General features: G+C 40.1%; 1 protein-coding gene and 1 pseudogene across 1 annotated transcript; one reads left to right on the top strand and one right to left on the bottom strand.

The window, feature by feature from the left end:
* Nucleotides 1-4,831: 4,831 nt before the first annotated feature.
* On the bottom strand, nt 4,832-22,283 carry LOC114467950 (germ cell-specific gene 1-like protein). The gene is given in 6 exon segments (XM_028454494.1): nt 4,832-5,850; nt 6,855-6,966; nt 13,869-13,989; nt 13,991-14,022; nt 19,648-19,695; nt 21,788-22,283. Coding segments are annotated over 6 exon segments (921 nt in total). The 5' UTR covers nt 22,077-22,283; the 3' UTR covers nt 4,832-5,531.
* A 1,066-nt stretch (nt 22,284-23,349) lies between these two features.
* The window catches only part of LOC114468983 (N-acetylglucosamine-6-phosphate deacetylase-like), a 12,943-nt pseudogene continuing 8,509 nt past the window's right edge, over nt 23,350-27,783 (top strand).

Genomic DNA, 27,783 nt, shown 5'->3' with positions numbered 1-27,783 from the left:
AGGCAGTTTTAGAAATATTATGGTAATTGAAATAACATTAAGCAGGTCATAGTCGTCATAGTTTTGAGTCCAATCGAGACGTTTAAAAAAAAAAATTGTGCATTTTGTGTGTTGTATTAATTTTGTACGTTTTTTATCATTAGTTTGTGTATTTGTAGTCGTTTTTGTTGTGTTTTTGTAGTCCATACCTGCAACCTGTATGGGTTTGCTTAGCACGTAGCCACGCTGGCTGAGCAAGGTTAAAGGGGCGGGGCTACAATATCAGATCCACTTATTGTTTTTTGGTTGATATGTTATTGTACGTCTTTAGTTTGAAGCTTTTATATTTGTCATGTCTGTGTTTATTCTTCGGTTTGTTGTTAGTGTGAATGTTTTAAACACAGAACAATGGCGTCCAAACCGAGTGTGTTGTTGGTGCTGATGCTGGCCGTTACCACGGTAACGGTGGTGGCTCAAAGGCGACGCCCGACGTCAACTTCGTCGGAGTGGAACTACAGGGACGGCTGTGAGCTTCCAGTGTTAATTCGTAGCCTTCTGTTGGGGTAACCATGGTAACCTTCTTTCTTTCCAGCGGAGAAGGTGAACATGCGAAACGTGGCCAACCTGACGCAGGTTCTGGACGATTGGCGTTTCGACATCCTGAGCCAGATGAGAAACCTGCTGCAGAACGAGCACCAGACGGTTTTGCCCGATTACGCCAGGCACGACGGAATCATCCAGAACATCAAACACAACAACATACACGTTAAAATACAGCTTTTAAAAGAACAAAGATCAACTTTTAAGACTTAAATACTGAAAATAACAATTGAGGAGGAGCTCAGAGTAGAGCTGCTGCTCCTCCATGCTGAGTCACTGTTTCGAAATAAATAAATCTAAATGTTAACTCTAAAGCTAAATGTAAATCTAAATTTAGATTAGATTTAACATTGACATTTAACATTTTTATTTACCCTTTAAATTTATATCTAACATTTACATTTAGATTGATTGTGTACACATTTTTAACAATGATATAGAACCAGCTGATTTACATGAATTTGTCTCAAATGAAAGAAAAATGAGCCAAATGTTCAAAACAAGTTTTTACGTTGGGCGCCCCATAGGGCTGTGGGTGCGTCGCCCCCCGGTGGCTATTCTTTGTTAAACTCCGCCCCCTTTCCCTGTGTGATCAGGATTTCGCCACTCGCCGAGGCTTTAGACGATCTGTACAAGGAGTTCAACGCCCTCAAAGCTCACCTGGGCGACCTCACCGAGAAGTTCACCGCCATAGAGACCTTCGTCGACGAGGTCAAAGCCGGCCGAGCCAGCGCCGTCGGTAACAACTCTCCGTCTGCACCGAGGAGAGCCGTGAAGAAGAAACCCCCAACCTCGTCGTAACCTGACACCTCTCCTCTGAGGATGCTTTTAACCAGTGGTATCTGACCTTTTTAAGATCGTGACCCCATTTCGACATCAAAACACCAAATAAGTTTGTTACAAATACAGAATTAGTGACAAATTGAATCCGCTCACAGATTTTTATACTGCATTTTGTTGTGTTTTAATTCTAAAAATAACTTATAAGAATAACTTTTTTAAATTGATTAGTAGACTTTTCAGGCGACCCCATTTAAATTCCACACGTCCCCAAATGGGGTCACGACCGCAAGGTTGAAAAACACTGCTTTAAACTCTCTTCAGCTGCGTTTTGTAACTTTTCCTTTGAAACCAAACGTGTCAAACTCAGCTACATAATCATCTGCTGTCGATCTAAAGTCCGTGCAAATTTAGCAAAACGCTGAAACAATGCGATCAATCGCAAATGAATCATGAAATTAAGTTGAAATTAAGCCTCAAGTTGATGTAAAGTTGGTCAAACAGATGGATTTTTAAATTCAAACTAAATGATCTGTTTTTCTATTGAAAGTACCAATCACGACTCAATTGTGATTGGTACTTTGTAAAATAAATGAGTTTATCGTGGGTTAATCAGGATAAAAATGTGCAATTTATCTGATTAAAGTTAATAATTGGCACCATTAAAAATAAATAACAATTATGAGTTAAATATTATAAACAGAATAAAGGAACGTAAAACCAGAAAATTCATTGTAAAACTCTAAATAATGAGACTTTGTTAAACTATCTCTGTGTAAAATATGTAAAGCTGAGAATGACAGTGTACTCTCACTGGGTGATGAGTTATTTCCCATCGTTCTTGATGAAAAGTGGGTTTTTCTGCTTGTTTTCACTCTTCTATTCTTGCTGGATTCATGTTTAACTGCAAATAAATTCCACTGATTGCATTACATCACGTGTAAAACAGTTTTTCTTTTAAAGCTGGAATCACTGAAACATCCTGAGATGCTTCTCGTCTTTAGGACGAAGATGCTCTCAGACCTCCTGGTGTTCAGGTTCCACTGGTGATCAGGTTACGTTGTGACAGACGTAGTGCACTTCAGGCTCAGAAAATACTGACATTTTTACCAATTGTTCCCTGATTATCCAATAGTTCCACTGTAAATATATGGAGCTGTATTAGTATACTTTACCTTTCCTATGTGATGTAGTTCCTGAGATATTAGAAGATGAAAATGAAAGAAATAAGGACCGCCCCCAAACTAAAAATGTAGTGTGAATATTGGATAATTAAGAAACAATTGGTCAAAAATTTCACTTTTAGATGAACGTGAACTGTCACCAGTTGGACCAATACACCAACCAGTAAATTACTCTTTGTGGGAACGTTTCCATAGCGATGCTTTCCTCCCTCAGCTCAGATCAAATAAGAAAGGATGAGATCATCTCAGGTGTTTTCCTTTCCTTTCCTTTTTTAGTTGGTATTACTTCCAGAAGTTTCCATGTTATTCCTCACAGTGCCGGCTAATTTAATCCCTCCTTTTTTTTTACCGTCCACCCTTCCTTACGTAACATTCAGCGCGTCCTCAGGAGAACTCAGAGCGTGGAACACATCTTATCGGTCTCTGTTAAAACATGCCTGTCTTAAATAATCACAATTTATCTTATTAATGAAGTTACAAACCAAAGAGTACAATTACAGCTTTTACAGAAAACTTTAAAGCGTTGTGATGTCCTTCATCATTTAAAAGTTTGGTTTTTCAAAGGTTAAATGAATGTGAAGGGGCTCACATTCCTCCTTCTCTTCCATCTGTTTGAATGTGTAAATCCATGTTGCATTTGAAGTCTAAAGTGTGGATCTGTAAATCAGTCGCTTTCCTTTCTTCCTTTTAAAGTCTGCGACCATCACTCAACTCAGGATTTATTTCCCACGCGTATGACACTTTGATGTAGCTAATTCCCACAGAGGTCAGAGGTCAACCTTCACAGACACTCCCCGACCCTGTGGACGACCAAGATGAACGACCGACGGAGGAAATAAAACACTGAACAAGGTTTGGTTGGAGAGCAAACGCAGCGACATACGTTGTCTTTGAAGTCTCAGATTTTGGTTAATTTTACTAGTTTTGCTGAGCAGTTTTAAAGAGTTAATGTTTGTCTATTGTAGTTATATATATATATATATATATATACTGATATATATATATATATCAGTAGTTGAGTAACAAACAAATGATTTTAGTTTTGCTGATGTTTCAATGCCGTGGTGGGAATCGCCTTGGTAACCAACACTTTTCTGCACCTGTTCCTTCTCTAATGGAAATTGCCATGGCAACCACTCTCAGCAGTCAATAGTTAGATAAAAGTCTGACGTATATTCATGGAAACGTTTACAAAGTCTGAAGGTGATGATATCAGCAGTTTAAAGTCGCTCTGCGTCATATTTTACTTTGTAGAAGAAAGTCTGATTCTAATCCTTTCACACATTTGTTTGAGCAGATTTTAAGGATGACAGTGATCTATTATCAGGTTTTACAATGTCTTCAGAACAAATATCTAACTTTGATGTTCATCAAACGTCACATAGTTTGTTTCCTTTCATCCTGTGAGACTCTTATTTTGGAGGGACAGCTTGCGCCACCTTTACGGTTTCTTTGACGGGAATTACCATGGAAACCGCTCCTCTTAGCAGATGATGGACGAATAACTCCAATGTTAGCACATCACTCTCCAGCTTTATTTTGAAGTTACATTATTACAGTTTCCTATGAGTACAGTGCTCTTCTGTCAGTTACAACCTGTGCTCCAGCTTTCAAACGGTTAGAATAATGAAAAGTTTCTTATACTGTATCTATTGTACATTTGGTTTTCTGTGACTTCTAAAGGGATCCTCCACTGTTTTTACAAATGTGGAATTAAAACCTTCTAAATGTCTAACTCTAAAGATCTATGTCTAATGAAACACATTATTATGCTCTTTATTCATTTTATTAACTTTTAAAAATAGGACTACTTTACAGTTTTAGAGCCTGTGTTCCTCCATCTTGAAATCACATGATTGATGATGTCACACGGCCCCACTGCCTGTAAACATCCCATTGTTTTCTATTAAAGTGAAACATTCAGCCTGATTTATAGATTATTTAGTAGATTGACAACTTGTGCTGCTTTTGGTTGCTCTAAAAAAACAGAAACATTTAAAGATGTCGATGCAAAACTCTTTCGTTTACAGAAAGAGGATACAAAAATCTGTGACAGCAATGAAGCAGAGAAGAAGAGCTCTCCTAAGGGACATTTACTCTCCCTTAAACAGTGCACTGACACGCTCTGGTGGCTTAAGTTAGCGAGTAAATCACAGACTGTTGAAGACACACAAACCCTGAGGAAAGAAGGTGTTTTGTCCATGATTTACTCGCTAACTTCAGCTTCCAGAGCGAGTCAGCTCACTGCTGTCACAGATTGTTTTCTTTCTGAAGATTAAATCGGGGCTTTTATGTTTTTTTACATATAGAAAATGTGTCCTCTGCATTTAACCAATCCCTGAGGAGCAGTTGGCAGCCATGTTGCAGCACCTGCAGTTGGGAGTTAAGGGACTTGATCAACATTCCACGGCAAAGGCCCGGGTGAGATTCGAACCTCAGCAACCCTCTGATTACAAGCCCAGCAACAAAAAGTAGCACAAGTTGTCATTTTGACTGAAAAAGCCACTAAATGATCTAAAAAGCTGCTGAAAGTAGGAAACAATCTACTAATTGATACATTTAGAGATTTATAAAAACAGTGGAGGATCCCTTTAAGGAATAATTCTATCGTGTAATTCCCACTTCCTCCTGATGTTATTGAACTGGATCCTGTCACGCTGACTCCCTCTACCGTTCATGTCAACGTACCGCTTATCTCTGGTCCGAGCTGTGGTCAAGGTGTTTCTGAAGGTGGATTTTGAAGCTGGACCAGTTGAGAACCGACATTCCTCGTCCACATTGATGAATTAGTGTTAAATTACAAGACAGAGCATCTTCATATATGCTGACGACAGCTACATTTCACATGTGAAACATCTCAGCAGCTTCTCACACAAAGCTTCCCCCTGGAAAGCGTTGAGTCGCTGTCGCTGAGGTGAACAACGAGTGAGAACAGACACGTCCAGCCTTAGAGTCTGTGGTTCTCATGAGGAGAACGCTTTGGTCTCCTCAGCACTGCTCCTCACCCAGAGAGTCTGTGTTCTCTCCCTGGTCTATGGACGCCGATGACACTCTCATCGGTCCGTGGACCAGACTGGGTCCGGGTCCAGGTCCGTGGTTAGGGTAGACCTCCACCGTGCTGGAGATGGATGGCAGCGAGTGATCTCGGAAATAGTGGAACGCCTCCTGGTCCAGGTAGCTCTGCTCCTCGCGCAGGCCCTGCTCGAACATCTTACGCTTGTGTCTGAACTCGATCACCGTCTTGGTGTAGGAGTTGAGGGTGGTGACGGACGCCGCCATGCAGCAGGTGAACGAGCCCCACGCCATGCTGCACAGAGCCAGAGACCAACGCGTTACATTTACAGGACGTCAACGTGTTTTTATACGAAAGCATCACTTCATTATTATGGCGCGTTTCCACTGGCGGGATCGGCTCTACTCGGTACTCGTACCTCCTCCACACAAAGCAGACACTGATTGGTTCTGAGAATCATCACAGCGTAGAGTCATCAACTCACGCATAGAGACGAGGAATTTGGCCACCATTGATTTTTGTTGGAGATCTTGTGAATGGCAGCAAAAAAGTGAGATCTGTGGAGTCTGGCAGTTTCACACGTCAGGTTGGTGCTCAATGGAAACGCTTACATTTGGCAAAACAACAACAAAAATGCACAAATTGACTCTAAAAACATATGGACAACAAAAAAATCCACATATTTACATAAAGAAACCACACAAAATGACTTGAAAAACAGAAAAAAATCGGCCCCGATAGCGAGGAGCGCCGAGCCGTGTAGAGCCGATATCGTCAATGGAAACGTCATAGCTACTGTATAGTATAAAGGGGCTACCAGTTAGAAAAGCACTTACGAAATACCAAATATTCATGGTTTCACATTAATCCGAGCGTAAGATAATAAGGAAGGCTGACAGTAACTTAAAATTATAGGAAATATTGAAGCTTCAACATGAAACACTTATTTCTCCTAATCAATGCAATTATCGTCCTATTTTACGAGCTTCTATCAAACAACATTTCACCAATCATATAACGTGACATTAGTAAAATGTGACAATTATATCATATTTTACAAAATTTCACCTCGCGTTTTTAAAAATATATTTCATATATTATATTATATAAAATACCACTGACCATTAACCAAATCTGCAACACTTAAAAGCATTTTTCAGTGAAAATAAACATTTAAAAATTAAAACTTTATCACGTGCAGCAGTATTTAACCATAAAACACAGTGTAATATATATATATACAGTATATATATATATATATATATATAGTGTTGTAGATTGTATAATGTATTGCACACCAGAAGGACCAGCCGTAGTCCCAGTCGTGAGGTCTCCAGTCTTCAGGACCCAAACTGACGGTGATCTGAAAAACCTGCGTGTACATCATGTGAGCGACCATCCCCAGGAGCCCTGTAACACACGCACACACACACACGCACACACGCACGCACACACACACAAACTTTACTTTCTCAAAATGACATTCAAGTTGAAGCCCCACCAGGCACCCTGCACGGCCAGCATCGCTACTTGCTAAGCAAATCCAAACACGTGTGACTGGTCGCTACATGCTAAGCTAACCAAAACACATGTGACTGGTCGCTATGTGTTAAGCTAACCAAAACACATGGGACTGGTCGCTATGTGTTAAGCTAACCAAAACACGTGTGACTGGTCGCTACGTGCTAAGCTAACCAAAACACGTGGGACTGGTTGCTAAATACTAAGCTAACCAAAACAAGCCGGAGTGGTCTCTACGTGCTAAGTGTAACCCATGTGAACTAGAGGCCAACTTCCTGCCATGGTTTTATTGCGACGAGCCCGCGCTACACCTTTAAAGTCCCTGGCTCCTCCCCCTTCACTCTTGTTTGCTCCACTGAATGCCGTGATGGCTGCTCTCACTGTGGCGTCTGCATGGTCAGCTTACTGATTGAAAATCACCACTGAAACAAAACCTTCATAAGAAATACCTGGATGAACATCTTCTCCTATAATCTAGACATCTCTCCACTCACCGGTGAGTCGTTTCACATTGTACTTCAATGTGTTTCACTAAGTATTTGGCAGATTTGTGGTGTACCAGACTCCATTGAAATTCCTGCAAAATTAAGCCACCATCAGCTGCGGAACACACAGGGTCAGTCTGACCATTTGCACTTTCATTTAAGTAATCCTTTTATTTTCTAATTTATAATCAAAGCCGAATTGTTAAATGAATAGTATTATAGTAAAATAATGCTTCGCTTTTTGTAGTTTTGATTGATTTTGACCATTTCTGTTACTTTTTGAAAGAAATGCCCATTCGGCTATGTGGTCTTGAATAGGCTTTGACCTACTAAATGAGATGATCTGTTGTGCTACAACAATGATTTATTTGAAGAATCTATTTAAAACATGCATGTTTAATTTATATGACATGACTTAGCTTTACAGCTAATGATGTTGATTTAAAAGTGCACTTTATTCCCTTTGATCTCTGAATATATAGAATGAAGCTTCAATTTGATTCACCTTGATATGGATTTTTCTGCTATGATTTATAGCATTTATTTATAACTGTTTATTTAATTAACAATGACAAATTGTTTAAATGTGCTAAGGTGAATGTATTTTCTGTTTTAAAATGTACTTAAGTTAATTCCTGTTTGACTGATTGTTGTTGGCTTTGTTTTATAGGTCAGGTTTTTATGTTAGTCCTGGATCACCTACCACTCTCGACCACTAGATGGCGAGCCACCACCCAACCACCGCTGCATCGCGGTAGGAATATTTGATCTTTTTGTTTCCTCGGACACTCGGACCTAATACGTGGATTATACCCTGGGGACCTTTTCTGTTTTGTATTTTTTCCCCCAAAGCGAAAGAACTTTGCGAAACCCTTCGATTTCCAACTTAGCGAAATCAAACAAACTGAACTGAACTCACCAAAGGAAATGAACCTTGAACTGAACTTTGACTACAAGTTTTGAAAGAAGAAAATATTGTCTTTGTTTTGTAATTGTATTTTGTTTGTTTGTTTATTGCCTATACATGATGATTAATAACAACTAAATAATATATATCAATATAAATTGACTCCAAATATCTTTACTATATATAATATCTTTAATATACATATACTAAAACGAAATCCTTGTGTCTGTGTCCAATTATTCACACACCTTGGCTCTACAGCCAAACCTATTTCTGTTGACCAGTTCCTGAGCCCTAGTGTGTTATTTATTTGTTACACTAAGCTAACCAAACATGTGACACTAGTTGCTATGTGCTAAGCTAACTAAAACATGTGGGACTAGTTGCTATGTGCTAAGCTAACTAAAACATGTGGGACTAGTTGCTATGTGCCAAGCTAACCCAAACACATGGGACTGGTCACTACGTGCTAAGCTAACCAAACATGTGACACTAGTTGCTATGTGCTAAGCTAACTAAAACATGTGGGACTAGTTGCTATGTGCTAAGCTAACTAAAACATGTGGGACTAGTTGCTATGTGCTAAGCTAACCCTAACACATGGGACTGGTCACTACGTGCTAAGCTAACCAAACATGTGACACTAGTTGCTATGTGCTAAGCTAACTAAAACATGTGGGACTAGTTGCTATGTGCTAAGCTAACCCTAACACATGGGACTGGTCCCTACGTGCGAAGCTAACCAAACATGTGGGACTAGTTGCTATGTGCTAAACTAACCCTAACACATGGGACTGGTCACTACGTGCTAAGCTAACCAAACATGTGACACTAGTTGCTATGTGCTAAGCTAACTAAAACATGTGGGACTAGTTGCTATGTGCTAAGCTAACTAAAACATGTGGGACTAGTTGCTATGTGCCAAGCTAACCCAAACACATGGGACTGGTCACTACGTGCTAAGCTAACCAAACATGTGACACTAGTTGCTATGTGCTAAGCTAACTAAAACATGTGGGACTAGTTGCTATGTGCTAAGCTAACCCTAACACATGGGACTGGTCACTACGTGCGAAGCTAACCAAACATGTGGGACTAGTTGCTATGTACTAAGCTAACCCTAACACATGGGACTGGTCACTACGTGCTAAGCTAACCAAACATGTGACACTAGTTGCTATGTGCTAAGCTAACTAAAACATGTGGGACTAGTTGCTATGTGCTAAGCTAACCCTAACACATGGGACTGGTCCCTACGTGCTAAGCTAACCAAACATGTGGGACTAGTTGCTATGTGCCAAGCTAACCCAAACACATGGGACTGGTCACTACGTGCTAAGCTAACCAAACATGTGGGACTAGTTGCTATGTGCTAAGCTAACCCAAACATGTGGAACTGGTTTCTATGTGCTGAGCTAATCAGAACACGTGGGACCAGTGGCTACATGCTCAGCTATTCCAAACATGTGAGACTGGTTTAATAAAGTTTTTCTTACACTTCCTTATGGAGGGCTGGTGATGGTCACAATTATGCAATAAAATACATTTTACTGCAATAATAAAACATGCATTGCTGTCACAAAAAGATTCACTTCATGTAGTGTCAACCTTCGACAGCATTTGCAGACGAGGTAGAAAAAATTGGAAAAACAGACAAATTGTATTTCCTGAAACAGAAACAGCAATATTTGCATTATGATAATTTTTTTAAATTGTTTATTTTGTTAAAACAAAATAAGCGGAATATGCAACTGTCATAAAATGGTCCGAGAGACAAAAATGTACATTGTTGGTGTATTTTTCTGTTGCTTTGCGTGTTGTGAGTCATTCTGTGTGTTCTTGTCATCTTGTGTACTTTTCTTTAACTGCAAACATTTTTGTGTGTATTTCTGGAATTGTTTTGGATATTCTTCTTTTATTTTTGTGTGTTTTTGTAGTCGTTTTGTGTGATGTGAGATGATTTTGTGTATTTTTCAGTCACGTTGTGTGTTTACTTTGGGGGTTGGCCTTAGTTCAGAGTTAAACTAATAGAAACGTGAAACGATGGGATCGCACCATGACCTTCTCAGTGTCAGCAGCTCAGAGAAAAACTGTGAGCGAAGCCAAAAGTCTGCAGAGGCTCCGCCCCCTTACATAACACAAGGAACCGTAATCCTGGCTGATAATTACTGCTAAAAACACGCACTAAATCACTTCCTGCACAGTCTGTTATTATAGAGCCATACATCAGCAGCAGAGTAATGAGAGTAATTAGTTACAAGGAGCTAATATGTGACGGAAGATCGATCTGAGAACAGAGCGCCATCGCTCAAAGGTCACGAAAGAAAAGCAGCCAATCAGAGGAGGATCTGTGAGTCACATGACAACAGTGGGAAGCCTCTATAGCCTCACTATAATAGTCTACATCCATACATCTATACTCTCTCTCTCTCACACACACACACACACACACACACACACACACTTTACTTTCTCACTGCTCAAGAAAGAGAAAATTACAAAAAATACATGAAACATTTTGTAAATCACCAACTAATTCAGTTGTAGATATCTCAGTCACCCCAAACACAAAAAAAACAATCAAAGTTCAGTTTGTCACATGACGGCAGTCATTTTTAATCTCAAATTGTTCAAAGAACTCTCAATTTTTCCAAAATCTGGAAAATTTCCTCCAATTGTTTCATGAAATTTCCTCAAATTCCACGAAATATAAGTGTAGATCCTGCAGGGACTGAAATACTCACATACTTTAACTTTAATGTATATATCATTTATACGTGGAAGTGGAAACACCACTCAAACACCCAGATTCTTCTGTTGTTGTTTTGTGTTGTTTCAGTGGGTTTTTCTTGTCGTTTTAGGTATTTTGTCATAATTTTTCATTATTTTGGAGTCGTTTTGTGTGTTTTGTCCTACCTTTTGTGTTTCTTTTTTATTATTTAGTGCATTCTTAGTGGAGTTTTTTGTGTTTTGTCGTCATTTTTCGTATTTTTGTAGTCATTTTGTGCATCTTTGTGCATTTTTTTCTGTTTCCGTTTTGTTTTGTTTCTGTAGTCGTTGTTGTTGTTTTGTCTGTGTGACAGTGGTCTCATATTCCTTCCAACGCCCTGGTGTTGATGGCGTCTTCAGGTGAGGGAGGAGGACGTGTGGGCCCTGATGAATCTGTGGCCCTAAGTCTAATGTGACCAAAAGTGAAGCTGTGCCAGCTTAAACCTCTTACACAAGAATCTGACATGCTGCAGATTGAAGGCTTTACACACACACACACACACACACACACACACACACACACACACACACACACACACACACACACACACACACACACACACAAATTTTCTGCATCTCAACCAGTGACTCCACATGATCCTCCACCGTTTCTATTAATGTGTCCTAAAACCATATAAATGTTCTTATTAGTAGATCTATGTCTAACAAAACACATTATTATGCACCATATTCATTTAATTTTCTTTTTGAAATCATGTGATTGATGATGTCACACGGCCCCACTGCCTGTAAACATCCCATTCTTTTCTATTGGAGTGAAACATTCAGTCTGATTTTTAGATCATTTAGTAACTTTTTCAGTCAAAATAACAACTTGTGCTGCTTTGGCTGCTCTAATAAAACAGAAAATGTTAAAGATGTCGATGTAAACCTCTTGTTACGGAACAAGGATAAAAACAGTTGTGACACGCTCTGGTGGCTGAAGTTAGCAAGTAAATAGCGGACTGTTTAAGACGCACAAACCCTGAGAATAGAAGGACTTTTAGGTGGGATCGCGGAACAGGTTTTAAAACAGTGAAGTCGCCCCATTTTAAAAATGGCTAATGATGAAAAGCTTGTATCAAATCACTTAAAAGATGTGTTCACGAGATAAATACGATACAATATTTCATTTTGAAAAGGAAAAAGGATAAAAAATTGTGATTTAAAAAAATTACTATTTTTAAATTTAATTGCATCATCATCATCAATCTTTATTGCAGACTCTTATTATAAGCATGAGTACTATATGAGCTTTTAAGATTTCAAACTGAACATAGAAAGTAAGTAAATCAGACTTTTTCTTTTTAAAGTGTAAAAACCTAATGTGCCAGACTGAAACTAGACACGTGGATAATAGGGATGTAACGATTAATCTTAAGGCAGTTAAAAATCAATTCATAGGTATCACGATTCACATCGATACTGTGAAAATTGAATCGCAGTCCTTCTTTTCAACCAGCAGAGATCGCAATCCAGAAGTGTTGGCGGCGGGCGGAATCTGCTACTACTTCTCTGGCCACCTTCTACTCTTAAACATGTTCATAAATGATTCCTTACCCCTTTAGGCACCGAAAGAATATCTGTAATATTACGTGAATATCTTTAAAAGTCACGTTTTTCTATGAGCTCTGTCTGCTAGCATAGCAGACAAATGTCTGACCTAAATACAGTGAAATGACTGTTTTTTTTTTTTTCAAGTCCAATTGTTAAGGCACAAAATACATTTTTAGTTGCACTTTTAAAAAGACCTATTATGCATTTTTGCATTGTTTACTATAGACCAGAATTTAAATTAATAGGCTTCTTCATTTGTACTATTCCTTTATTTATTTCATTCAAGATTTATTTTTAGTTAAATTGCATTGTTTTTAATAGTTTATCAAGGGATTCTTTTGACAATGAAAAATAAAAGGAAAACTACAGTATTTTATGGTTTTTTTTCCCCAAAAAAATAAAGAAATATTTTTCATGTCATCATTTTTCTACAGTCCCATTTTGTAAAATAAATCGTGAGAGAATCATATTGCGAACCCATTATCGTGAATCAAATCGTATCAGGAGTTGATTGAATCGTTACATCCCTAGTGGATAATATATGCTCATCATAGACTGTTGATGGCCACAGATTTCAGGCAGGAAAAAGAAGAAATTCAACATTAATGAAACAATTGCAACACAAACTACAAAACCGAAATTTTAAAAAATGCACAAAGACACAAAATGACTACAAAAATACAAAAAACGACAAAAACACAGAAATGACTAAGCAAAAAAATGACATTAACAATATACAAAATGATGGCAAAAAAAAACAACCCACAAATAACACAAAACATCAACAGAAAGACAAAAATCGGGATGTTTGGAAGGAATATGTAACGACCACTGCACAGACTGGGGAGGAGACATTTCTCATCTTTTCTTCATAGAGGATTTGGTTTTTAAAGTTCTCATTGTGTTTGTCGTCGTGTCTTTGGCTCAACATGAGCTGCCTTCATGAACCCTCCAAAATAAAACTACTGCCCTTCCTGTTTATGTAGAAATAGTGAATCCATTCAACACTCCTGACTGTTCCCAGTGTTACTGAAGGTGTGTGTGTGTGTGTGTGTGTGTGCGTGTGCACGTACCAGAGAGCACAGTGAAGACGGCGGCGAAGGCGTTGAGTTTGAGGCCATCGATGACGTTGCTGGAGTGAAAAAGTTCTAAACACATGAGACTGAAACCAACCACCAGGAGGAGGATGTAGAGGCACCTCAGAGACCACGGAGAGCCACAGGACGCCTGTAGGCAAGGCAAGCAAATTTATTTGTATAGCGCATTTCATACTCATGGCAACTCAATGTGCTTTACATGATAAAACATTCAATTGTTTTAAAAATCAATAAGAATATTTAAAATCATCAGTAAAATCAATTAAAATCATCAGTAAAATCAATTAAAATCAACAGTAAAATCAATTAAAATCATTAGTAAAATCAACAAACACATGACATCATCATCATGACCATAAATCTCTCTCTCAATCATACGCAGTAGAGAAAAAAAGTTCCTTTAACTTTGATTTAAAATGTTCACATGTGATGCTGACTTCAGCTCTGCTGCAGTTTGTTCCACTTCTTTGCAGCATAACAACTAAACACAGCATCACCATGGTACTGTGAGCTCTGGGCTCCACTATCTGATATTCTGGACCAAACCCATTCACACATTTATAACCAGCAGCAGAACTTTACAGTCTCACTCTGGAGATGTTCTTTAGGTGGTAGAAGATTGTTTTTGTGATAGATTTGATCTGATGCTGAATGTCAGATCTGAGTCAATCAGAACACCAAGGTAGTACACAAACCAAATATAACATTTACTGTTTTTAAACTGAATTTATTGAGGTTATTTTTCAAGGGTCTTTTATTGATTTCACTGTAGAATATTCTTCTTTTTAAGGTTCAAATGTCTGTAATCCATTAGTCACTTTTTCAATTCTCCTTTGTTTGACTAATATCACTTATTCAATACTTTTCTAACACTTCTCACTACAAAATAAAAGTCATAAAAGTACGTTTGCTTCCCACTGGTATCGTATCGGTCAATACTCAAGGCTGAGATATCGGTATCGTATTGAAAACGTAGTTTTCTGACAGAATGGATCTTCTCTCTGAGTGGCTGTACTTTAATGCAGGGATCTTAACTTTGGGGTCAGGACCCCATTTCGGGTCGTGAAACAAGAAACTAAGAATATTTTTCCTAATATCACATATGTTGACCCATTATTGTCACTTTTATAACCTCTTTCATCATTATTCATGATATTTTTGTCAATTTAACCACATTCACCATTTGTCATGCCCATTATTTGAACTGTCACACAAGTGGTTACATGACCTCAGGTAATTCCAAGATGAACACATCTACAGACGGTGGAGACGCTGCTCCTCACCTGCCGTCAGAGAAAGACATTTTGCTACTAAACGCCAACAAAGAAATGACCAAACTACAGGAAGAGATTTATCACCTTTCTAGCAAGCTAAAGAAGAAAGATGAATAACCAAATATACAGACACAGTTGTAAAGCATTCATTAACGCTGTCATCCTTCCTTCATAATATTCCATGTGATAACGACACAGTTCCCTGGGAGAATCCGGGTCCAGGACTGTCCTGTTCCACACCACGTCTGCCATTGTGGGCTGAGGTTGTTGTCCGCGGATGCAAACGACAGAATAACACAGAAAATGGCGTCCCTCCTCCTCCACTTACTATCCACAATCGTTTTGAAGCTCTCTCATACGAAAATGGGGACAAAGTCAGTCCAATTAAGCCGACTGAAACAACCGCCAGGAAAACGCCTCCACCACCGCCTGGATTGAATTCTACCTCCTCTGTAGCCCGTCGAAACCTCCTCAAAGCTGCAGTCCAGAGGCATGCTAGCTATGCACACAGCCATCAACAAGCACCGTTCCAATCTGTCTACTGCTGCACCGCTTCAATGCCAGCTGATGACGGAGGATCACCCACAGACATCAGCAACCCTCGCACCGTTAGAAGCAGAGCCGCTTCAACGCCAGCCGGAGCCAATAACAGCACCACCAGACGCTTCCACACAGACGCCCCACAGCCAGTCAACTCCGTGGACGGAAACTCCACCACAGCCAGCTGTGATCCACCCTCCGGACGTTCCCGGCTAGTATAACAGGCGCACACTCACCACTAACACTCTTCCCACAAACTACACTTATTATCGGTGTCATTATTTTGTTGCATTTCTAATTTATAAATGCAGACTACTTGCATGGATGGAACAATGTCGTGTTTAGAGGTAACGTGCCTTAGGCTGATTTGTAATTATAGAACTCATTGTGAGGCTATTGTGGTGCCAATGCAAATTCTTTTTAATGTGTAAGCCTTCATGAATAATTTCAAGCAGCATATTCATGTGTTGAGTCGGTGTTTGGTCTTTCAGGCCCAAAGTGTATTTCAGCCCCCTGAGGTCTCACTTGCAAAACAACTGGCCCCCTCACCAATTTCAACCTGGCACCCCTGCTCAAAAAGCATCTGGGAAATAAATATTAATTTCTGGCCCTCTCCCTATATTAAATAGGGATATAGAGCGATATAGTCGCCTACTACAGCAGCACAACTTCTTACAATCCTGCTGCAAACTCCATAATTTCACGTTTATTGATAACTTTGACCTCTTTTGGAAATGTACTGATCTATTCAGAAAAGACGGTGTCCACCCTAATTTACATGAAGCACAAATGCTAAAATTAAATCTATAGTCTGTGATTCACAACTCCACATGCATGACTATCTGAGAATAATCCGGCAGTTACAACAAACGCTTCCATAGATAAGCCCTCTACTTAATTCATAGAGCAATGATACCCCATAAACACTGTGCTGAGCAGTACAGAACAACATGCAATACAAACTAAAGCCCACAATAGAGTTAACCATAAAAATTAAAACAACAAACAGAACACAAAACAATGAAAAAATGATTAAATGTGGACTATTGAATATCAGATTGCTTTCGTCTAAATCCCTCTTAGTGAGTGATCTTATAACTGACCATCAATTAAGTTTTTTATGCCTCACAGAGAAAATGAAGATTTTATTGCTTCTAATGAAGCCAGCCCTCCCAATTATGGTAACTACCATATTCCCCGTGACAGTGGTCAGGGAGGAGGAGTGGCAGCAGTTTTTCACTCAAGCTTATAAGTTACCCCAAAAATCAAACTTAACCAAAATTCATTTGAAAGCCTCTCACTTAAAATTTGTAATCCCAAAAACAAGATAGAAAAATCCACTTTACTGCTTATAGTTTACCATCCTCCTGGTCCATATTCAGAGTTTCTCTCTGAATTCTCTGACCTTCTCACTGATCTGGTGCTGAGCACTGATAAAGCTATCATAGTAGGTGACTTTAACATTCATGTTGATGATGAAAACAGTTTTTGGGATTAAAGAAACAGCGCTGGGTTGGTTTAAATCCTACCTATCAGACAGAACCCACTTTGTTTATGTTAATAATCTCTCCTCAGCCAGAGTTAATCATGGAGTTCCACAAGGTTCAGTTTTAGGACCAATATTCTTTACATTATATATGCTTCCACTAGGCAACATTATCAGAGAACATAATATAAATTGTTATGCAGATGATACACAGCTTTATCTGTCAATGAAATCTGATGAAACTCATCAGTTATTAAAACTCCAGGCTTGTCTTAATGACATCACATCCTGGATGAGTTGTAACTTTCTCCTTCTTAACCAGGATAAAACCAAAGTGATTTTATTTGGTCCAAAACACCTCAGAGATAAATTATCAGAGTAAATAGTGTCTCTGGATGACATTACTCTGTCACCCAGCACCACAGTAAAAAAAACTTAGGCGTTATCTTTGATACTGACTTATCCTTTAATTCTCATATTAAACAAATCACAAGGACAGCCTTCTTCTACCTCCATAATATCTATAAAATCAGGAATATCTTGACCCAGAGTGATGCTGAAAAATGAATCCATGCATTTGTTACATCTAGACTAGATTATTGTATCTCTACTGTCAGGATGTTCTAGTAACTCACTAAAAAGTCTCCAGTTAATTCAGAATGCTGCAGCTAGAATATTAACAGGTACTAACAGAAGAGAACATATTTCTACAGTATTGGCTTCTCTTCATTGGCTTCCTATAAAATCTAGAATAGAGTTTAAAATCTTCCTGTTAGTGTCAAAAAGTGGAACAGGAGGCAGAGCTTTCAGCTACCAGGCTCCTCCTCTTTGGAACCAGCTTCCAGTCATAGTACGGGAGGCTGCTACTCTCTCCACCTTTAAGGCTAAACTCAAAACCTACTTATTTGCTAAAGCGTATATCGTATAATAGCAGAAACCTAAAATGGACTTGGTGTCATTTTGGTCACAATCACAGACCATTACACGCAATGGTCAGCACCTCAGACCATTGTGAGAGACGATTACATTCATAACCTACTTATTTACTAAAGCGTACATTGTATAATTGCGATAATTTAAAGCGGACAAGCATCTCCTCTTTAGTGATCACTACGTGTGACCAGTACAAGACAAAACCTCGTCTGTAGTGGTAACATTTCAGAGCATGGTGGATGGCTGCATGACGTTTAATGTTATTATTAACTTAACCACTAGTGTATCATGTTTGTCCTGCAGTCTGTGTCTTCTCCTCGCCCTCCGAGGGTCCTTTTTTTCTGTTTCAGGTGTCTTGATGCTGGAGCTGGAGGTTCTTGATGATTAATGGTTCTTGACTCAACTAGTCTAGAACAGTCTGATGGTCTATCCTTCTATCATATTCTGTTTGTCCTTCTGTTCACTAACCCAACCGATCAAAGCAGATGTTCTCCATCTCTGAACCTGGTTCTAACAGAGATTTATTCCTGTTATAAAAACAAAATAAGGGAGTTTTTTTCTTGCTGTGAAACTCTTTCTCTTGCTTCTGTGACGTGAATCTCTTCGTAAACCAATCATTAATATTATTATTATGGTTGTTGTGGTAGATTCAGGTGAATGTTGAGCCTTTAAAGTGATGCTCATTTTGTTTTTTTCTGCTAATCCGTCCTTGTCGTCCTTAAATTGTAATCAACTTTCCTTCCATCTGTTAGAAAACAGCAGGAGCAGAAAATCACCAGCGGAACCATCCTTAATGTGAGAGACAAGGTCGACGTGTGGTTTACATCATCCTCCAACACATGCAGATGGTTCCATGTGTGATGCCAAACTCAAGGTTTCCTCTGACAGAGGGGGGCGGAGCTTAACTGCTCTACTATTAAAGAGAGAGAGAGCTGTTCACGCTCCGTGTAAAGTTCAAGGCCTCGTGTCTTCATAAACGAGGACAAAGGAGACGCAAATGTCAATTCTAGCACAAAATATGTTGAACTTATTCTTCTGAAGTGTAAATATCTTTATGACAGACTAAACTAAACACTCACCCACATTTTCTGGAACAAAAATCACACATTTCTATTTCCACCAAAAACAGGCAGGCTAATGTTAGCTTTATCATGTTAGCAAACATAAAATCTCATGGGATTTCATTTCTGAAACTAATGTCAATGGTTAACTCTATAAGCAAGTATGAGCTGTATGGGACCCATCCATAAAGTTTGGTGTAGTTGCAGAAAAAAGATAAAAATAAGCAAAAATAGGAACACATTGTTTAAGAAATATTCTTAGTTTCTTGAAGGCATCTGGCGATCCCCTCCCAGTGTCTTGCGACCAAGGTTGAGAACCCCTTGATATAGATGGTCAAATATTAACCTCAATGAACCAACTAATGTGTTAATGACTGTATCAATGAATCCCCTTCAAAATAAAAGCACAGAGAACACTGAGTGTGGAACAGATGGAGTGTCTGATAACTCCCATTACTCACCTCGCTCTGAGGGTGGGGCCAGATCAATGAAGCTCCGACACTTCTCACCTGAGAGAGAGAGAGAGAGAGAGTTAAGGCTTGTCGTTCTCTCAGAGCCATAAATCACAGCTAAACCCTCAGTAATGAACCAATCATGTGGTTTCTTTTCCTCTGAGCTTTAATCATCACAATTAGAACTAAATAATGTGACTTTTGCCTAAAAAAGAACATTTAACTTCAAGCAGAATTAGTTGGCAATGGAAAATGTATTAGTGTAGCAACAAAACCACAAACATGATTGTAGCTGATCTGAGGGTCACATGATCAACATTTACGTCAGCATTAGAATAACGACCAATCAGAGCAGTAACACAGGAAACAACAAAGAGTTTGTGTTCTTGTCATATTTTTGTGTGCGTTCCTTGTTTTGTGTTTCGTGATACATTTTGCATGTTTTTCTATCATTTTGTGTATTTTTGTGACATTTTGTATATTTTCTCTGCTCTTGCGTTGGTTGGTTGTTGTTTTCTAGCTTTTTTGGACTAAATAAGCATGACTTTGTAGTGATTTTTTGTGTGCATTTGTTGTTTAAGGATTAATTTTGCATTTTTTGTGTCCTTTTTGTGTGTTTTTTCTGTCATTTTGTGGGTCCAGGATTTAATCAGTGTGTGCTGATTACAAATTTCAAGGGAGAGACTTTTGAATAAATTGTGGTTAAGTTTGTTTTTTTGCTGAACGACTAGCCTGGTCACACCAGGTTCTGCTCTGGCTAGGATTTTAGCGAGTGATAAAGTCCCGCCTCCTGACCAATCAGAACTCTTAGAAAACGAGCTGTCCAATAAAAGGTGATGTGTGAACACGTCACTGATATGACAGCCGTTTCTGGCTATATGTGGACCAAGCATTCAAACAGACCTTATAAACCAACAGCTAAGGAAACTTTCCTTATATTTCACCTGGAAAGATGCAATCAACAGGAAACACAACATACACAACACAAAAAATGACTAGATTAGGGTTTGGGTGATGGGGAAAAGCATCTTCGTTTGTTTGGAATATGACATGGCCACTGCACAGACTTTAAATCCCTAAAACATTTGGAGGAGACGTTTTTCATCTTTTCAGCTGCAGAAAAAACTCAGCTCCACTTTTTTTTTCAAACCCCACGAGGAAAAATGACGCTGTAATTGTTTTGTGGACATGATGTCCAAGATTTCCCTCAGGACACAGTTCATCCAAACCAATCTCCACAAATCTTCATCAGCTCGTTGTCACGTGGTTCTCAACCTTTAGCCCGCAACCCTCAAAATAAAGGTTCCAGAGACCCCCACTGTACCTGAAGGTGATTAAATGGTGTGCGTGTGTGTGCGTGTGTGTGTCCTGGATAAACCCCATTGTAGTATTACCTATTTTTGTTTTAAAGCCAATTGTTAAAAACGTGTAAGTGCTAATTATCAAATCAGTGCCTCTGTTTATATCGGATCACATTTTATTGAGGATAGAATTGTGTGATATTAAAAAAAAAAAAAAAAAAAAGTAGACTAATAATAATGTTCCCACCCATGCTTCATTTTTACAGACCCCGTAAAGATCTGGAGACGGGTCTGTCGGGGCATTAGATCTTTTTCCCAGTGGTTTTTCCAGGTTTTCCAGGTTAAGTAAAGGTTAAATAGAAAAAATCAAAATGAAGCAGGGTGTGCAGGAGGAAAATGTGCTTTTACGCAGTTTTCTGTTGGTTTTGTTTCGTGCGTAAAAGAGGAACAACCGCATTTAAGCACATTTCATTTGAGGAAAAACTCATCAAAACTAGTTCTGATGGTGACTTACGTAATTCCATCACTTTGAAGCAGAGGATTTAAACCCGCTTTTAATTAGTAGAAATCTGCCCCGCGCAAAGACGCACGGAGCCCAAAATGTGGCAGTTGATCCTTGAAGAGAGGTGGTGCTTAAAGGGGAGACCTTAGGGTAAAAAACCCTTCCCTAAAATCAGATTTGTGTTTTTATTGATTAAGTGCTCACTTCATAGAAATATTATAAACCTGCTGCAGAATAAAACATATAAATATGCTGTGCGTAAAGACGCACGGAACCAAAATAGAGCTCATGACTTTCAGGTAAAAGGTGGGTGTCTGGTAGAAACCCCCTCCCCATCCTCACCCACCTGCTTCGTGGATGTTCTCTTCGCAGGAGTACCAGATGCCGGTGTGGAAGCGGCGGAACAGGAAGCGGTCGTCCCCGGTCTCCCAGCTGTAGTGCACCTTGCTCTGGTCCGTCTCGTTCACTCCGTAGTCGATGCAGTTCTGGTGCCGCTGCTTGCTGCACGTGGGCTTGGGCACGCGCTGGGTGCCCTGGCACCAGTAGGTGGTGATGAAGGCGGTGGTGGAGAAGAGGAGCGCGGCCAGGTTCAGGCCTACAGAGAGCAGCGCGCGGCACCGGCGCGTCGTCTTCATGGTCCCGGAGCGCGAGGCGCGTGTCGGGCTTTCCGGTCCGCGGCCTGGGGGAGGCCGTCAGAGGAGGAGGAAGGGGGACATGGTGAGCATCTCCTCCTCAGCTCACGTGTCCCTCACAGCGGAGGAGTGGAAGGGACTCTGCGTCACTCCTCTCCTAAATCAGAAGTTTTCAACCTGCGGCTCTGGAGCCATACGCGGCTCTCCATCTTCTCTACTGAGTCTCCATCACTGATGGATCATAACTAGAATTTTAATCCAATCCCTGCGACTTTACTCACTCTTTTGACCAATCACAGCTTCTCAGCATTAAAAGAGAAGTGAATGGGCGTGTCCATGTGACATCACTTCAGTGATGTGTGTGTGTGTGTGTGTGTGCGCGTGTGCGTGTGCGTGTGTGTGTGTGTGTGTTTGCTAATGATATGAAAAGAAAACAGTTATTAGCAAGTCTGAAATAACATCAGTGTTTACATCTGTTTTTTTATTCTTCTTTTTACTTTGTCTGCACATGCAAAGGTCAAAGGTCAACACTACAGGAAGTACAATCTTTTAAATACAACAATGCATGTTTTGTTATTGCAATTAAATAAATAAATGTATTTTATTGCATAATTGTGACCATCACCTGCCCTCCCTAAGGAAGGGTAAAAACCACTTTATTAAAGGGAGAATATAAAAACAGAGGGCAGTGTTACACCTGGGTGAGGGGGTGGGGGGAACAGGGAAGAGAGAGTCAGGGTAGGAATATGGAAAGGGTGGGGAAGAGTTGGTTATTTTAAAGTGAGACTGGGATGTGAAGTTGTAGTTGTGTATATTGTGTTGTGTAGTCGATCCAGTCTGGTGACCAGTGTGAAGCTTAGGTATAATGGTGAGTGGTAAAATTAGTGGTAAAACCTAGAACAGGTATTTAGGATCAACGTGTCTAAGATTAAGCACAGTACGAGTTTTATCCCACAGCCCAAGGCCAATGTATCGTAGACCAATGTATGTGCAAGAACTACTACTGCAAACCCAGGCGTCGCCCCGGGCAAGAAGACGTGGCAGAAAGGGCGGGGGGAAAGGTGCCCCAGGTCACCCCCCTACGACCGAGCTGCCCCCCAGACGCCGCCAAGATCCCAAGCCGAGAGGCAGCTACCGCCCCCCACATACACACCAGAGAAAGCCCCAAGAAGCCGAGGACCCAGTGCACCTTGCCACCGCCCCCAACGCCTCCCGCCAACACCCACCAACCCACCCCCAGCCACAGTAGGGACCACCCCGCACTGCACCAGCAGGCATGCAAGGGTGCGGCTTGCAACGCTCGCCCAGTAAGACACTCTCCAAGACCGGCCCAGCCAGCAGGCTAAGCCCACCAGACCCCAAGGGCATTCTCCTGGGACTGAGAACCCCCAAAGGCGAGCCTCCAGGGAGAGCCCCCCCCCCCAGCCAACAAACCAGCCACCATCCAGCAAGACCGCACAGTGCAAGGACAGAGCAGCCATTGGTGCCCCCCACTGGCACGCGACAGTCTGACGGCCGCCAGACCACCTGTGAAAGCACAGACACACACATAGTGACTATGTGATGGTTGTTTTACACACACACACACACACACACACAGGAGGGGAGCAACTGGATGGAGTCACACTGCGCCAACACCAGATGCTCGACTCCTCAGACACCTGTGTGTGTGTGTGTGTGGTTGATTGGAGTGGGGAGGGGGGCGGGGGTCAGAGATGAGGCAGCAGTAGTAATCCCTCCTCCAACTCCCTGACAAGACTAATCCAAGTCCCAGTTGCCCCGTGGGTCGTCAGCCAACACACACACACAAAGCCGGAAACAGCTGCACCAGTGAGCGTCGTTAAGTTCACAAACAGGAGACACTGAACCATCATCATCATCGATGTCATCATCATCATCTTCATCATCATCATCATTTGTCATGTCCATTATTTGCCAGTTTAAACTAATAACTAATGTTCGATTATTGACACGCAACTTTTAACCAATTTCTGTAGTTTTTAAAATCCCATTTCACCACCTTTTCCACCATTTTTGGTGACTTTGAAGCCATTTTATTTGTGATTAAAATAAGGATTTCCATCTTTAAGATGACTATAATAATAATAAACATTCCTGTATAACAGTGAATATTATTCAGATGATTCTATGAATCTGTGATAACCATGTAGCAAAAATACATTAAAAGGAGCAAAAATAAGGCAAAAAAAAGTGATGAAAATAGGTTCAAATATGGTGAGTTTGGTGTTGTTGCAGAAAAAGGGGTAAAAATTAGCTCAAATTGTTATTCTTAGTTTCTTGAGGGCATCTGGCAACCCCCTCCCAGTGCTTTGCGACTCCAAATGGGGTCCTGACCCCAAGGTTGAGAACCCCTGGTTTAGTGTTTTTATTGGTCTGTGCTTTGATTAATTTCTCTTCTGTTTGGTTTTGTGTTTCTAAATCTCTGTTTGCTTCCACAGTTTGAATCCATAATCAAATGTTGTCAATATTAGGTGTCATTAATAGATTTTTAAAGTGCCCTTCAGAATAAAAGCACCAAAGCCGTATTTGGGCGTCTGAATGAGAGCAGCAGCAGATTATGTGACTTTATGGGATTACAGCTGCTCCTCTCACTGGATGAAGATTGATTTGGGTCACACGGACCTTTCTGTCTTTCACTTTCACAGAAACGTCACGTTTTCACGTGTGTTGTTCACCTGTTGGTGTCGCAGGTCAACTGGTGATCATTACAACTGGTGAACTCCAGTGTCTTTACACTCGTGGTTGTAACCAGTCACATGATAACTGGGTAGCTAATCAGACCATAACACCAACTTTCCTCCCTTTTTATTCTGTTGCATTTTAGACTTTTGTAGCTTATAGTACAAATTTAGTTTAAAAGTTTAATTCCAAGAAATTAAGACTTAAAGGGAGAAAAACCTAAAGGTTTTGATAAATCACACAGACTTTATTCAGAATCTGTGCTCAGGGCCGTTCAAGTTTAATTTAAGCTCAGGAAAGGAAGCTCAATCTTTCCTTTAGCCTAGGAAACACTGATTCATCCTTTACCAAAGGAGACCACATAATGCTGACCCACAATTTGTTGCATTTAAAGGGACACACACACCTGAGTGTTCATGGAAACTCACGATGACCGACAACGGACGAAGATCATGTTAGGTATAGTGCAGCAGATTAGTAAAAAAAACCTTCACTTTGGTATAAAAGCATGATATTGGACACATATACTCTCTAAGGGCCACTATTTTGGAAAAAGAAGTGGCCACTCAAAAATTCAATATGGCGGCCATTTTTCAAGATGGCCACCATTGCTATTCAATGGTTATTATTTCTTAACAAAAATACTTGACGTATGGTCGCAACTACGGTGTCAGAGGAAAGGTCTGGTCCTCTCGAGGCTGCAGAAGTTTGGTTGTTCTGCACCAGGGGTAACCTCAGAGAGTATGAGCAAAAAGGAGTGACTTGATACTGCTTTCTCCCAGTGACTGAGGTTACCCCTGGTGCAGAAAACACCAAACCTCTGCAGGCGCACCACGTCATCTAGCCGAAAAAACAAACCACATATTTGGGGAATAAACCATGTTCGCTGGTGCCACATTTTTTCATAATAAGCATTTTTTTACACCGATTGAGGTTTTGCCTCTAGGGGCGCCGTTCTAACTCTAACCGGGGGGATGCACATATTCAGACTCTGGAGGGACAGACCTTTCCGCTGATACTCAATATGGTGGCCATCTTAAAAAATGGCCGCCATATTGAATTTTTAGCGGCCAATGGTTTTTTCAAAATAGTGGCCCTTAGAGAGAATCTGTGCCACATTTCATGCTTTTATACAAAGTGAAGTGATATCTGTTGAAATATGTAATCAATTGCTGCACTATTACCAATGCAATATTATGCCTTGAACAGCTTTAAATAATCTAAAACCCATATTATGTATGTAATAGTATATGTTATTATCAGATTATAACTGACATAAAAACAGACTATGTGGTTCAAGAAAAATGGATCAGAGACATTTTATCCACATGATGTTATTTAACATAATTCATATTAATGAGTAGAAGGTGAGTGTGATCAACCATTCTCAATGTGATGTTCTTTTCGTTTTACCTTTAGTTCCTTGTAGCCATGGTAACCTCATTCCTTTGATTTACATTAAAACCTGTGATTTATGACATTCTCAGTGGAAAGTTTATAAATGCGATTTTAGTCCATTTTAGGAATAATGTTAGTTTTTTTACCCGGCAGACGTCACTAACCTTCACTGTCATCAGATTATTAGTCACCTAGTGGAAGGGTGTCTGATTGTCAAAAACAAACGGATGGCTTTTCCTAACTCTCCCCTAACACCTTTCCTACCCTGTGACGTCATCCATGGGGTTAAAAAAAAGTAGACAGGAAAGGAAATAGGAGCCCCCCCCCCTCCCACACACACACACACACACACACAGAAATATGACTGAATCATTACACGGTGATGTGAGCAGCTCAGTGCTTGCCTCCTGCTGGGCTGGAGAATTCAGTTCTTGAGGAGTCAATGGAGTCTGACGGAGGAGGAAACATTATTATTTTGGATGATACAACACAACACACACACACACACACACACACTGAGCAGCGTACCTTCGTTGGTGTCAGGTAACTCTTCCATCTTCACACTAACTTTGTAAACACAATTGTCCGTACGATTACGGCACCTCCTCACACTGACACAGAGACAGACACAGGTGGGCTCAATTAATCTTGCATTACCCATGTCAATTAAATTCAATTTATGATTACAGTGACCAGCATTTTTTCCATTTACAGTTAAATTACAATTACTTTTCATCCCTGAAAGTCAATCATAATTAGGTTCTCAATTACTAAAGTTCAATTATATTATCAGGATTACTGAGCCCTGAAATAAGGTAGATTAGCTTAGATAGCTTTTATTGTCATTGTACAAGGGCCACTATTTGGAAAAAAGTTGTTGGCCACTCAAAAATTCAATATGGCGGGGGGAATTTTCAAGATGGCCACCTTGTATTCAATGGTGTTTATTTAAATGGTACAAGCTGTACGACCTACCAAATAAAAAGTGTTAGGGGCAAAGTTCATGACGTCACAAAAAAACAAACACTTTTTTCCCATAACTTGGCCATGGTACCCAATTGAACAAACATTTCCTTTCATTTTAATTGACAAATACAAATTTCTAAACTCACACAATTTTATTACGATGAAGACAACAGCAGATTTTTAAATTACAATTACAGTTAATAATGTAGTCTCACCGTCTGTTTGTAGGGTTTTCTGCAGAGGCCTTGTTGCGTTGGCTGATGGGGGGTGATGGTGTGAGTCCTCCACTGTTCCGAGATTGAGTCGCGAAGCTAACGTAAGCGCGATGGATCACATGACCTCTGAGACACAGACAGAAACACACATGGATTCATTAAACAACAGGTGCGTTCACATTAGATGTATGAATAGATTGAGTATGTGAGAAATACCAGATGTATATATACGGGGACATTTATTACGTTATACATGGTGGGCACACTAGTCATACTCAATCGTCCCATGATGCATTGGGAGCTGAGACCAGCTTTCAAAATAAAAGCATCTCCTTGTTTTCCATCAGTTTTTTTTTTTAAACTCCTTTGTGACTAGGGCTCTTTTGAAGTTAACAGGAGTTTAGTCAGTAGCACAATGGAGGGTCTCTGAA

This window comes from Gouania willdenowi, chromosome 8 (genome assembly GCF_900634775.1).
Source record: "Gouania willdenowi chromosome 8, fGouWil2.1, whole genome shotgun sequence".
Classification (NCBI taxonomy): Eukaryota; Metazoa; Chordata; class Actinopteri; order Blenniiformes; family Gobiesocidae; genus Gouania; species Gouania willdenowi.
This window is presented reverse-complemented; position numbering and strand designations above follow the sequence as displayed.